Genomic DNA, 15,094 nt, shown 5'->3' with positions numbered 1-15,094 from the left:
AACTAGGGGGTCTGCAATACCAAGACAGGTTATTACACTTGGGGTTATTTAGTTTGGAGAATTGAAGGCTTAGGGGTGATCTTATTACAATGTATAAATATATTCGGGGACAGTACAAAGACCTTTCTAATGATCTTTTTACTCTTAGACCTGTGACGGGGACAAGGGGGCATCCTCTACGTCTGGAGGAAAGAAGGATTAAGCATACTCATAGACGCGGATTCTTTACTGTAAGAGCAGTGAGACTATGGAACTCTCTGCCATATGATGTTGTAATGAGTGATTCCCTACTAAAATTTAAGAAGGGACTGGATGCCTTTCTTGAAAAGTATAATATTACAGGGTATAACACTAGTTTCCTTTAATATTGCGTTGATCAAGGGAGCTAGTTTGATTGCCGTATGTGGAGTCGGGAAGGAATTTTTTTTCCCAATGTGAAGCTTACTGTTTGCCACATGGGTTTTTTTTGCCTTCCTCTGGATCAACATGTTGGGGCAGGTTAGGACAGGATATGGGTTGAACTAGATGGACTTAAAGTCTCCCTTCAACCTTAATAACTATGTTACTATATTTAAAATAATCTCTGGAAGCAGATTCTCAGAAAGATCTACCGAATTTTTCAGACTATAAGACGCACGGGACCATAAGATGCACCCCACATTTTGGGGTGGAAAATAGCAGAAAAAAGATGTTTATAAGATAGGGGTCCATCTTATTGTCTGAATTTAAGGTATCTTACCTGGCCAGTGGTAGTAGCAGAAGTGGGGCAATACGATGCTGCGGGTCCGGTGTTGGCGGTGAGGCATAGCATGGAGCAGGGTCCCTTCCTAAGGATGCCGGTGGCAGAAATGTGGCGACACTGCGTTGGGTGTCCACAGCGAGCAGAGCTGAGTGCATCACGGCTTTCTCAGCGGCCATCTTCCTGAGGCCACACATGCGCAGATGCAGATCTCAGTGGCCCTCGGCCTCAGGAAATCTCAATCTGCGCACGCGCTGCCTCGGCTTCAGGAAGATGGCCGCAGGGAAACAGGTGATGCAATCTGCTCTGCTCATCGTGGACACCGGGCCGCGGCGTCACCACATTTCTGCCACGAGCATCCTGAGAAAGGGACCCTGCTAAGGTGCACTCCGCAACTCCGACACCAAGCCTCAGCATAGCCACACCTCTGCCGCCAGTTTCACTGCTACACAACTGCGGCACCCCCCAATGTGCCTTATAGTCTGAAAAATACAGTATGTCCAACCCGTAGATCTTAACAGCTTATTTTCATATTTTTAAAAAATTGGCTCTCTCTGGAAGACCACATCAGATCGCAGATATCAAGGTATTTTCTTAAACTTCCTATGACCTGCGTGCACATATAGATGGCTTACAAGGGTTGATCCTACCAACAGATTCATCTTAAACTCAAGAGCAATGGAGATTTTCTCAAATAAATCACCTAAGAAGCCCAAATAATAATGGGTTGTTGCTCAGATTATGCAGGAGCCCTGGAGCAGAGTATTATTACCACCAGGAATTTGCCAGCTGACTAATGCTACCCGAAGCACAGGAATCATTGATCACAGTCTGGCTGCACAATTGCAGACCTAAATGTTTTTACTCAGGAATACTACAGTTTATCAGAGAAAACATACATTACTTTGAAAATTTGGATGGGACTTGTATGTCTCAGCTGACTAATCTGAGGCAATCTTTGGCAGCTTCTCCCCAACCCATTCGTCTAGATTGACAGGTCTCTCACAATGTGTGTGTACAGAGTCAGTGTTCCAAGTGTGGAGAAGCAGAGACACATAGTCCTGGATTCATCAAGAATTTTTCACACAAGTCTTGATGAAGAGGTGGGGTGGAGTGACATGCCTCTTAATGAATCAGGTAAGATGTGATGTGGGGAGTGCGCCTTGGCAGAAATCTTACTCCAATCTGTGACTGAAGTAAAATTTGTGGTGTAAGGAAAGCCATAGCATGTCATGGATTAAACGAGATGGGGGGGTACTGTGTCTCGGCACTCCCATGTCCTGCCTTAGCTCCGTCCACATAGAGCTGAGCGAAAACACTGTGAAAACACTAAAATTTTGTTCAAACCTTTTTGCAAAACGTTACAACTTTTCAAAGCTTTTAACACCTGAAGTGTAAAAGCTGTGACGAATTTAGGCCAGAGTATCCAGCTGGCTTTTCAAAATATGTATTTTTTTTAAATGCTGCTGTTTTGCAGAGTAAAACATACACTGCTGCAATCGAATGGCTCAGAATCAAGCTGCCCTGTGGTTTGGCCAGCAGGAATCACACCATAGGATCCCTTTAATGAATAGCATTATCTCAATAAGGTGATTAGCTGGCCTACTCTGGTAATGTTAAAAGAAAGGAATATTGCACTATAGGTATTTCTGCTTACCGTGTTCTTTAAAACGGGAGGAATACTCCAGCCATGAACCTGTGCTCTCCCATGCTCCTTCCAGATGTGGGAACGAATGTGCCGATAATGCTCATGCTTCTTTCCTCGTAACGACACAGCATCAGCATCACTGATAAAAAGCACATCCATTTACAGGACCATTAATTGTCTTTGTTTCTGACTGAACCCATCATAAGTTTGTTATCGGGATAATCACTTTAGTAGTAATTTTATACTTTCTCAGTGCATAGTTTTAATTAAACTGTACTACAGTTATAAATATAAGACCAGTAACTGTCACGCACAGTGTAGGAAAGACCAAGTGCAACACGAAGGGATGAGGGGAAGGGAGCCCAACACTAGCGAAGGGGGAGTGGAGACCCCTAGGCAGATCTAAAGTCTCCCTGGCTGCCCTAAACGTCCATATATAGCTTCAGCCATCTATCGCCCAGCAGGAACCTAATCCCTGCCTGACCTTGGCGATAAACCCTACTAAGGCTGCTTTTACACTTGCCGTGTTTTTGCGGGCCGTTTTTGAGGCCCCAATAGATTTCTATGGGGCTGCAAAAATGGCTCACAAAAATACATCAGAGCACTGTGTGCCGTATGGTCGTGAGGGCCGTATATACGGCCGTGAAAAAATATCAAGCTCACTCAATATTTTTCACGGTTCACAGACCTGGCCTCCATTTAAGACAATGGTACCGCAAAAACAACGGTAGCTTGTTTTTGTGGTACACCGTATTTGTGGATGGCCGGATTTTCCCCTGCAATTTCTTACAACAGGGAAAATTGGCTATCTAAAAACGTTTTTTGCGGACCATTTTTGTGGGAGACTGCAAAAACGGCCCATAAAAACGGGCCGCAAAATACCCAGCATGTGTAAAAATAGCCTTAGGGAATGACGGAGTGAGCATTAGTCAATCCCCACTACAACTAAAGACAGCTGGGATACACAAACTGAACACTTATCTTGAGTAGACTAAGGGTATGTGCAGAAGCTGCAGATTTTTCTACAGAGAATCCGCATCTCCTGGCAGAAAACACAGGGTAAAACGCAGGCTGTTTTGCAGAGTATTCTCTTGCGTGTTGGGTGAGCAGATTTGTTGTAAACTATGTCCCTTGTGATGAGAAAGAGATTTTTTGGTTCCAGAATGGAAACCGCAGCTGTGGATCAGCAAAAATAATTGACATGCTGCGGAAAATAAACCGCGCAAATCTGTGTGGAATTTTCCAAGCATGTGCACAGCGGATTTGGTTTTCCATAGGTTTACATGGTACTGTACACCGCATGGAAAACTGCTGCGGATCCGTAGGGCCAAATCCGCAACGTGTGCACACACCCTTAGAGCCGGAGAAAGATTGCAACTGGGTCAAAGAATCAGAAGGGTTAAGAAGGTGTGTGCAAGCCAAACGCAGAGACCTTCTGCAGCTAAATGCAGTGCCACTGTCTGCACCTTCTGATATACCCGTGACAACAACCCAGCTACACAATTAGTGCAGTTACAATTACACCATAAAAAACGCAATGCTTAAGAAAGTAACTTGCAAAACATCACTACCTGAGGATTTTTTTAATAAGCGGTCCTGAAGAATGTAAAGAAGTACTATTAGCAAAAATTGTATTCCTAACTAATATGTATGTAATATCCTTACAAAATGAGGTGTCTACGGACTACATTGATGGTCCGATTCTCACTTGAACCTTGTGACCACAATTCATCTTTTGCCAATACATATTATGAACAGTATGTAAAATAGGGAGCAGATCACTGAGGGATCAGTGACCTGTCATACGCCCATACAGATACAGATGCATATTTAAGCAGAGCACCACTTAAAGACCCTCCCACAGGCCGCCCCAAAGCACGAGCGTATCATTAACTGAAAACTACAAATACAGATTAAACAACAACCACAATATGGATTTAATTAACCCAGGTATCATTTTAAGGGCTCATACCCATACACGTGAAAAAAAAAGTTCTAATTTCGGGCCAGAGAAGTAGGACTACTGTCATGCGGTTTTCATGTGAGTACAATTCGATTTTTCACACCTGCCATCCGATTTAAATCCGAACGCTATGTGATTGCTATCCAATTGAAATGATATTTTAAGATGAGCTTTTACAAAGAGCTATACTCTGTCATCTACACATCATTTTCATAGGAAACATTCTTCAATACACATTTAATATATATCTATATACACACACACACCGTATATACTTGAATATAAGCCGAGATTTTCAGCCCATTTCTTTGGGCTGAAAGTCCCCCCTCTCAGCTTATATTAGGGTCATATACACCAGGGGGTCGGAGGGGGAGGGGGGGCGGTTGCGCATATTCATGAGTTTTAATGAATGGTTCCACGTGACCGCTGAAGGCAAGAAGGGAGATCGCGGAGAAGCTGGGGGCTGAAGAGACAGCGCCAGGACGGGTAAGTATAGCGATACTCACCTGTCCTGCATCCATGGCTGCTTGCTGCTGTCTGGCACGTCATCTGCCAGTGACGTTCAGACAGCAGAGGGCGCGGTGACGTAGTTAGTGCGTGCCGTGCCCCCTGCAGTCTGAACGTCACTGACAGATGACGTGCCAGACAGCAGCAAGCAGCCATGGACGCAGGACAGGTGAGTATCTCAGGTTCCAGCAGTGACACCGGCACCTGGCCCCCAGCGACGGAGAGGCGAGTATGTCATTTTTTTTTTTTTTTTTAAATGCAGCAGCAGCACATGGGGCATAATCCATGGAGCATCTTATGGGGGCAGCATATGGGGGCATAATCTATGGAACATTTTATTGGGGCAGCATATAGGGGCATAATCTATGGAGCATCTTATGGGGGCAGCATATGGGGGAATAATCTATGGAGCATCTTATGGGGGCAGCATATGGGGGCATAATCTATGGAGCATCTTGTGGGGGCATAGTCTATGGAACATCTTATGGGGCCATAACCTTAAGGCTATGTGCACACGTAGCGGAACTCTCACGGAAATTACCGCGAGAATTCCAGAATTCCATTCCGCGGGAAAATCGCATTTTAAATTCCCGCGATTTTCTCACAGGAAAAACTAGCATTTTGCAAGCGTAATTAGCTTGCAGAATGCTAGCGTTTTCCAAGCGATCTGTAGCATCGCTTGGAGAACTGATTGAGAGGTTGGTCACACTCGTCAAACACAGTGTTTGACAAGTGTGACCAACTTTTTACTACTGAGGCTGCCTATGCAGCATCAATAGTAAAAGATAGAATGTAAAAAAAAACAACGGTGTATTCTTACCTTCCGACGTCCCGCGCAGCCGTTCCCAGTAATCCTTTGCGAAAATGCCCGCGATGGCGTCCGTTCTCGCGGGATCACGACGTCTCGCGGTGATTCGCGATGACGTCGCGCGAATGACCGCGAGACTTCGCGATCCCGCAACAATGGACGCCCATCGAGGGCATTTTCGCAAAGGATTACTGGGACCGGGAGCATGGAGAGAGGCGGGAAGGCTGCGCGGGACGTCGGAAGGTGAGAATAACAATATTTTTTATTTTAAATTCTATTTTTTACAGGGATATGGTTTCCCAAAGCCCGGAGGACAGTCTCCTCTCCTCCGGACCGTGGGTACCATCCGCAATTGTTCTGCTTACTTTCCGCATGTTGTGCCCAGCCACATGCGGGAAGTAAGCGGAACAATGCACTCCTATAGGTGCGGGATCGCCACGATTCCGCAAAATTAATGAGCATGCTGCGTTTTTTACCGCAAAGCGATTCCGCCGCGGTAAAAACCGCAGCATTAGCACAGCATTGCGGAATCCCATAGGAATGCATGGGATGCTTATTTTTCGCGTTTTCGCGGCAAAATCGCGCGGTTAAAACCGCTGCGGAAACGCGAAAAAAAGCCACGTGTGAACTCAGCCTTATGAAGCAGCATATGGGGCATATTATTCTATGGAGCATCTTATGGGGCCATTATTAACCTTTGTGCAGCATTATAGGGGGTGTAGTTTGTATGGAGCATCTTATGGGGCTATCATGAACTGTATGGAACATTATGTGGGGCTCCTGATTCAATATGGATATTCAAAGACATTTAACCTACTGATGTCTCAATTAATTTTACTTTTATTGGTATCTATTTTTATTTTTTAAATTCTCCAGTAGCTTCTGCATTTTCCAACACCATAGAAATGATAAGAATAATAGGCCTCTGTTACCACAACTGTCTACAAAGAAAACTGTTGCTGATAGCAACCAATCACAGCTCATTTTCATCTTTTAAACAGCTCTGGGACGGCATGGCGAGTTTTGAGTGGCGACTTTTGTGTTTTGACTTTTATGTGGCGAGGTTGGTGAATGTGTGGTGAAATGTGTGCTGAGGGTGGTATATGTGTTGAAGCACATGGTAGTGTGTGTTCATATCCCCGTGTGGTGAGTATCCCATGTCAGGGCCCCACCTTAGCAACTGTACGGTATATACTCTTTGGCGCCATCGCTCTCATTCTTTAAGTCCCCCTTGTTCACATCTGGCAGCTGTCAATTTGCCTCCAACACTTTTCCTTTCACCTTTTCCCCATTATGTAGATAGAGGCAAAACTGTTTGGTGAATTGGAATGCGCGGGGTTAAAATTTCACCTCACAACATAGCCTATGATGCTCTCGGGGTGTGACTGTGCAAAATTTTGTGGCTGTAGCTGCGACGGTGCGAATGCCAATCCCGGACATACATACACACCCACATTGAGCTTTATATACAGTTGTGGCCAAAAGTATTGACACCCCTGCAATTCTGTCAGATAATACTCAGTTTCTTCCTGAAAATGATTGCAAACACAAATTCTTTGGTATTATTATCTTCATTTGTCTTAAATGATTTAAATGAAAAAACCACAAAAGAGAATGAAGCAAAACATTGATCATTTCACACAAAACTCCAAAAATGGGCCAGACAAAAGTATTGGCACCTTCAGCCTAATACTTGGTTGCACAACCTTTAGCCAAAATAACTGCGACCAACCGCTTCCGGTAACCAGCAATGAGTTTCTTACAATGCTCTGCTGGAATTTTAGACCATTCTTCTTTGGCAAACTGCTCCAGGTCCCTGATATTTGAAGGGTGCCTTCTCCAAACTGCCATTTTTAGATCTCTCCACAGGTGTTTTATGGGATTCAGGTCTGGACTCATTGCTGGCCACCTTAGAAGTCTCCAGTGCTTTCTCTCAAACCATTTTCTAGTGCTTTTTGAAGTGTGTTTTGGGTCATTGTCCTGCTGGAAGATCCATGACCTCTGAGGGAGACCCAGCTTTCTCACACTGGGACCTACATTATGCTGCAAAATTTGTTGGTAGTCTTCAGACTTCATAATGCCATGCACACGGTCAAGCAGTCCCGTGCCAGAGGCAGCAAAGCAACCCCAAAACATCAGGGAACCTCCGCCATGTTTGACTGTAGGGACTGTGTTCTTTTCTTTGAATGCCTCTTTTTTTCTCCTGTAAACTCTATGTTGATGCTTTTGCCCAAAAAGCTCTACTTTTGTCTCATCTGACCAGAGAACATTCTTCCAAAACGTTTTATGCTTTTCAGGTAAGTTTTGGCAAACTCCAGCCTGACTTTTTTATGTCTCGGGGTAAGAAGTGGGGTCTTCCTGGGTCTCTTACCATACAGTCCCTTTTCATTCAGACGCCGACGGATAGTACGGGTTGACACTGTTGTACCCTCGGACTGCAGGGCAGCTTGAACTTGTTTGGATGTTAGTCGAGGTTCTTTATCCAACATCCGCACAATCTTGCGTTGAAATCTCTTGTCAATTTTTCTTTTCCGTCCACATCTAGGGAGGTTAGCCACAGTGCCATGGGCTTTAACCCCTTAGCGACAGAGCCAGTTTGCAGCTTAATGACCAGGCCAATTTTTACAATTCTGACCACTGTCCCTTTATGAGGTTATAACTCTGGAACGCTTTAATGGATCCCGCTGATTCTAAGATTGTTTTTTAGTGACATATTGTACTTCATGTTAGTGGTAAAATTTCTTCGATAAGTCTTGTGTTTATTTATGTAAAAAACGGAAATATGGCGAAAATTTTGAAAATTTTGCAATTTTAAAACTTTAAATTTTTATGCCCTCAAATCAGAGAGATGTGTCACACAAATTTCTTAATAAATAACATTTCCCACATGTCTACTTTACATCAGCACAATTTTGGAAGCAAAATTTTTTTTTTTTTTTTTTTTTTAGGAAGTTATAAGGGTTAAAAGTTGATTAGCGATTTCTCATTTTTACAACAAAATTTACAAAACCATTTTTTTTTAGGGACCACATATTTAAAGTCATTTTGAGGGTGTACATGACAGAAAATACCCAAAAGTGGCACCATTCTAAACACTAGACCCCTCAAGGTGCTCAAAACCACATTCAAGAAGTTTATTAACCCTTTAAGTGCTTCACAGGAACTAAAGCAATGTGGAAGGAAAAAATTAACATTTAAGGTTTTTTTTGCAAAAAATGTACTGCAGAACCAATTTTTTCTTATTTTCACAAGTGTTAAAAGAGAAAATCAACCACAAAATTTGTTGTACAATTTCTCCTGAATACGCCGATACCCTATATGTGGTACTTTTTCAACGCAGAATTGGCTGGAATTGAGATCGGATGCCATGTTGCGTTCGGAGAGCCCTTAATGTGCCTAAACAGTGGAAACCTCCAACAAGTGACCCCATTTTGGAAATTAGACCCATTAAGGAACTTATCTAGATGTGTGGTGAGCACTTTGAACCCCAAGGGCTTCACAGAAGTTTATAACGTAGAGCCGTGAAAATAAGAAATCTATTTTTTTCAACAAAAATGATCTTTTCGCCCCCAAATATTTATTTTTTATAAGGGTAACAGGAGAAATCATACCCGCACAGTTGTTATGCGATTTGTCCTGAGTACGCCGATACCCCATATGTGGGGGGAACCACTGTTTGGGCGCATGGGAGAGCTCGGAAGGGAAGGAGTGCCATTTTGGAATGCAGACTTTGATGGAATGGTCTGCGGGCATCATGTTACGCTTGCAGAGCCCCTGATGGGCCTAAACAGTGGAAACCCCCCACAAGTGACCCCATTTTGGAAATTAGACCCCCTAAGGAACTTATCTAGATGTGTGGTGAGCACTTTGAACCCCCAAGTGCTTCACAAAAGTTTATAAACGCAGAGCCGTGAAAATAAAAAGTCTTTTTTTTCCACAAAAGTGATTTTTTAGACCCCAATTTTTAGACCCCCAATAGTTGGCAAATAGTGGAAAGCCCTCAATTCTTGCTCCAACCCTAACCCCAACACACCCCTAACCCTAACCCCAACCCTAATCCCTAATCCTAATTCTAACCCTAATTCTAGTTCGCCCTAACCCTAATTCTAACCCTAGCCGTGACCCGAGCCCTAACCATAGCCCAACCCTAGCCCTAGCACAACCCTAACCCAACCCTAACCCTAACACAACCCTAACCCTAACCCAACCCTAACCCTAGCCCAACCCTAACCCTAGCCCAACCCTAACCCTAGCCCAACCCTAACCCTAGCCCAACCCTAACCCTAGCCCAACCCTAACCCTAGCCCAACCCTAACCCTAACCCTAGCCCTACCCTAATCCTAACCCTAGCCCAACCCTAACCCTAACCCTAGCCCTAGCCCTACCCTAACCCTAATGGAAAACTGAAAAAAAAAATATTTTCTTTATTTCATTATATTGGCCTATATAAGGGAGTGATAAACGGGGGGTTATGTACTATTTTTTTTTATTTTGATCACTATGATCGTTTATCATAGTGATCAAAATAATGAATGGAATCTGCAAGCCGGAGCCGGCAGATTCCCGGCGGGCGCACTGCGCATGCGCCCGCCATTTTCTAGATGGCGGCGCCCATCGGAGGATGCCGGCGGGACGTGGGACCACCGGGAGGGGACGGAGGGCCACGGAGAGGTACAGGGGGGGGATCGGGGGACCCTATTTCTCTCTCCTCTGATGTGCGATCACATCAGAGGAGAGAGAAATTAAATGTAAGATCGCGGCTTTTTTTGCGGTCGCCGTTATCGGGTTAATAACGGCGATCGCAAAAGCGGGGTCGGTAAAATCCGACCGATTCATGTTCTCTGGGGTCTCGGCTACCCCTGGCAGCCGAGACCCCGGAGAAAATCCGACACTGGGGGGCGCTATTCACTTAAATCACAGCGCCGTGAATTAACGGCGCTGTGGTTTCAGTACCCTTAATTACCGCCGTTAAAAGGCGTATCGGCGGTCGTTAAGGGGTTAAACTTCTTGATAACACTGCGCATGGTAGACACAGGAACATTCAGGTCTTTGGAGATGGATTTGTAGCCTTGAGATTGCTCATGCTTCCTCACAATTTGGTTTCTCAAGTCCTCAGACAGTTCTTTGGTCTTCTTTCTTTTCTCCATGCTCAATGTGGTACACACAAGGACACAGGACAGAGGTTGAGTCAACTTTAATCCATGTCAACTGGCTGCAAGTGTGATTTAGTTATTGCCAACACCTGTTAGGTGCCACAGGTAAGTTACAGGTGCTGTTAATTACACAAATTAGAGAAGCATCACATGATTTTTCGAACAGTGCCAATACTTTTGTCCACCCTCTTTTTTATGTTTGGTGTGGAATTGTATCCAATCTGGCTTTAGGACAATTCTTTTTGTGTTTTTTCATTTAAGACAAATTAAATGAAGATAATAATACCAAAGAATTTGTGTTTGCAATCATTTTCAGGAAGAAACTGAATATTATCTGACAGAATTGCAGGGGTGTCAATACTTTTGGCCACAACTGTATTAGATAAAGGCTTGCACAGCAGGAGAATGCAATCAGATTAAAAAGTCAATTGCAAAGTTGCTTATTTTCATGCTGTCCATGTAAAGGAATTTAATAACTTGAGAATACCCATTTAAAAAAGCGAAAGGTAATCTGCTAAGACTGCAGCAGTGAAAACTATAAAAGAGCAGATTTTATGCATAGATAATTGTGGAGGTTTACGATGTTGGAGATTAGTGAAATAAACTTTAGACTTTAGAGACATTTTACTGGACTTTTTCTCAATGGCACAACTGAAGAGGACAGTTTGGTTATGGATAGACTCAATGTCTCCTTAACCTGACACGGCAGGCTATAGAAAAAACAGCAAATAGAGATAAAATGGCTTGAATGGGTAAAAGGGGTTTTCCTCTACAATGATATTGACGACCTTTCCTCATGATAGTATTAATATTAGTGCAGCACGGTGGCTCAGTGGTTAGCACTGCAGCCTTGCAGCGTTGGGGTCCTGAATTCAAATCCAACCAAGGACATCTGCAAGGAGTTTGTATGCTCTCCCCGTGTTTGCGTGGGTTTCCTCTGGGGTCTCCGGTTTCCTTCCATATTCCAAAGATCTGCAAGGAGTTTGTATGCTCTCCCCGTGTTTGCGTGGGTTTCCTCTGGGTTCTCCGGTTTCCTTCCATATTCCAAAGATCTGCAAGGAGTTTGTATGCTCTCCCCGTGTTTGCGTGGGTTTCCTCTGGGTTCTCCGGTTTCCTACCACATTCCAAAGACATACTGATAGGGAATGTAGATTGTGAGCCCCATCGGGGACAGTGCCGATAATGTCTGTAAAGTGCTATGGAATCAGTGGCGCTATATGTGAGTAAAATAAATGACTATCAGGCTGGCCTTGGTCAAACATCCTGCACCTCCGTAGATCAGCTCTTGCCAATTCCATAAAGCAGATCAGCAGCCATCAGTCACAGATGCTGCAGGATGTAAAGCGCTCTTAGGGCTCATACTCAATTGTGAGAAACTCTCACGATTCTCTTGCGAGTCTCTCGCATGAAAACCTGGCACTGCCGCCGGCACTCAGACCGGAGAGTGCAGCTACATGTATTTCTATGCAGCCGCCCGCTCTGGTCCGAGTGCCGGCGGCAGTGCCAGGTTTTCATGCGAGAGACTCGCAAGAGAATCGTGAGAGTTTCTCGGAATTAAGTATGAGCCCTTAAACTCATATCCACCACACTCAACACTAATAAAAGCATAAAAACTAACCCTTTTTATCACAATGTTTTGGTAAAAGTGGTAACAGTTCTGTCTTATGATTAATCAACATTTTTACTTACTCTGAGGTATTAGGTATGTAAAAATTCATAGACTGATTTCGTATAACACTGTTTCCACCAGCAGAAAACATAGCAGCAGAAGACTGGGAGCGGTTAAGTCCTATGGGTGGTGTAGGAGGTGGCGTTACGGCTTTCACTTGTGGTCCAGTAGAAGAACTAAATAATCGGTCAAATCTGGAAAAAAAAAAAGCATTATTTTAAGTAAAGATACAAGGGGTGCGCTTTCATTGACTGGTGAGATATTTCTAACGCTACTGTGCCTTATTTACTAGTATGTGATAACATTGTCTCAACTATTTGTCGTTTAGAATATTTATAATTGTATGTTTGGCATTTATCTTGGCCTCATACATTCAAGTTTGTAGCAGTCTTCAATACAGAAAATACATACTATATTTTATATTCAATCCACTAAATTGTTTTACTTTATCTTCCGTTTACGTGTGATGGAAGAAGGGTTATCATATCAATGCCCACTGAAATATAGAACTTTTAACATATAAACGTTGTATGTCATATTGCAATATACAGTATAAACACTGTATATATATTTATTTTCTCTTGATCTGTTGAGCCTGCACATGCTTCATATAGGTTTTCAAGCAGCAACAAAGATTTACAGAGGAACACAACTCCCATCTGCTAAAATGTTGACCGGGGTGAAATTACGACCGCTTAATAATTGGCTCAAAGCATCACTAATATGACTAGCCATGCCATGTAGTAACACCAACCTGCATGCTATACAGGGGCTGAACAGCCACAAATCAGCTTGTGTCTATAACTTTTGTCATGTGATAGAGGCTGCGGCACCATGGTCACTAGTGTCTGCCTCCATCTCCAGAATTAATTCCAGATGCCATCAAGGAATGATGATGAAAAAAATCTGAGGTGAGAACAGCGCCCCCTGATGACCGGAGAGTCATCCTCCTGTGACGCTCCTCTTGAGAATGCACTCAAACGAAACGTCACAGGAAGTAAGCAGAATAGGAAGAACAAAATGGAACAAAAGGGAATTTTAAAATAAATAAAATTACAAAAGTAGTTAGGCATTAAAAAGCATGCTCAACGTTTTTATTCTCTTAAAATATTGCAGTCATCATATTATACAGCACCGTGTACTCTGAGAAGTCACTGGCACAGTACTGGAAGGGAGCTATGTTTCACTAAGGGTGTTCACTTCAGTGATAGCAACCTAGAAAATTGCTTCAGAACAATAAATGCTGAAGAGGTTCATCAGCCATATTTAGTGCTAGGTTAATTGAACAGCTGTGGAGTGTGAGGAGTCCAAAGGATAAATACCCAGCCTTCTAGAGCATTCAGAAAGGGCTGGAACCAGAGGCACAAAGCTCTGGAGTTCTGTTTTTCATGTTAACAAAAGCTGAACCTTTTGTTGTTGGTTCCTGAAGCGGGTGGATTCTCGCAGCAACAAGGACTGTGCCATATGTTATGTTTTTGTTTTCCTGTTAGGCTCGGAAGGCTGGGTTTGTTTTACCAACGTTGCACTGGTTTATGCAGTAATTTTAATTTATGGTCTAGTTACTTTTTGGAGACAGAAAATATTTTTATTATTTCTTTATGTAGTATTGTTTTTCCACTGCGCTTGCTTGTTCCACGCCCCTTGGTAATCCTTGAGTTGCATCCTGCGTTGCCCTGGTGATGGCCCTGCCCTGGCCCTCCCGGTGTGACGTCAGCGCACTCGGGTTTCTTCCTTTGTGTCTCTGGCGTTGCCTGGGAGACGGCCAGGCGTCGGTCACCCCCGGGTGACGTCGGCACACTCTGGATCTGCTTCAGGGTAGCGGCTCCATCCAACCGTAGGATGCATGCGCTACTTTTCCCTTGGCATTGGCTTACTATAGTCATGTGACTTGATGTAACCGAATATAAAGGGGTTGGTTTTACATCTTTAGCCATGCCCCCCCGAGGAAGCAGTATCTACACCGCGAAACGCACGTTGGGGTCCCCTGTCTAGCGGCTTATTCATGACATGATGGGTATGTGCTGATACACTATACTGTTTTTGTGTGGGCATTGTGCAATATACTTTTCTTTATGTGATGTTGATATTTTGATCGACAACACATTGCGGCTTTCTCCAGTGCTGTACTTACTGACCTGTGTGGTGGCGCCCCGCAGCTATAGCTGATATGACTACGGGCTATTATGGCTCATATTGCAGCAACTACATGCACTTCACGTTAAATGTGACTAACTTATGTCTGCTGTGACTGCGTGCTCCACCACTATGTCAGCAGCTCATTTTTAGGGGCAGAGTGCAATAGACTGTGATCAATTTTCTGATACTCTTACATCTTTTGTACATGATTATTTACTATCTTTACTGCACATTCGATAGGTACTAGATCTACCCCGATATCATTGTTGCAATTGGCCTCTTCATTGTCGCTGGTCTATTTTATTGTTTCAGGCTAATTTACCCTAAGACCATCTTATTCATCTATACATGTCCTGTATCTCACATATGTGTCTTCTAATAGATTAATAAAATATTTATGTATATAGTTTTTGGACTCTTGTTTTCTCCAGTTCTTTCATTTGATATAGCGTCCTCTGTTATGAATGGGTA

General features: G+C 43.6%; 1 protein-coding gene across 3 annotated transcripts in view; it reads right to left on the bottom strand.

Annotated features, from left to right (window-relative positions):
• The window catches only part of LOC141055135 (C-Jun-amino-terminal kinase-interacting protein 4-like), a 315,480-nt gene that overhangs the window by 69,708 nt on the left and 230,678 nt on the right, over positions 1 to 15,094 (bottom strand). For all 3 annotated transcript variants that reach the window (XM_073552116.1, XM_073552115.1, XM_073552117.1), the window contains exons 14-15: positions 12,508 to 12,681; positions 2,397 to 2,526 (exon numbers count right to left, since the gene is read on the bottom strand). In XM_073552116.1, coding sequence (XP_073408217.1) covers positions 2,397 to 2,526; positions 12,508 to 12,681 — 304 coding nt within the window. The remainder of the gene's footprint in view (positions 1 to 2,396; positions 2,527 to 12,507; positions 12,682 to 15,094) is intronic.

Source organism: Dendrobates tinctorius, unplaced genomic scaffold (assembly GCF_039654945.1).
Source record: "Dendrobates tinctorius isolate UK_male_01 unplaced genomic scaffold, ASM3965494v1 ptg000184l, whole genome shotgun sequence".
NCBI lineage: Eukaryota > Metazoa > Chordata > Amphibia > Anura > Dendrobatidae > Dendrobates > Dendrobates tinctorius.
Note: the sequence above shows the minus strand (reverse complement) of the source record. Positions and strands in the feature narration are given on the sequence as shown.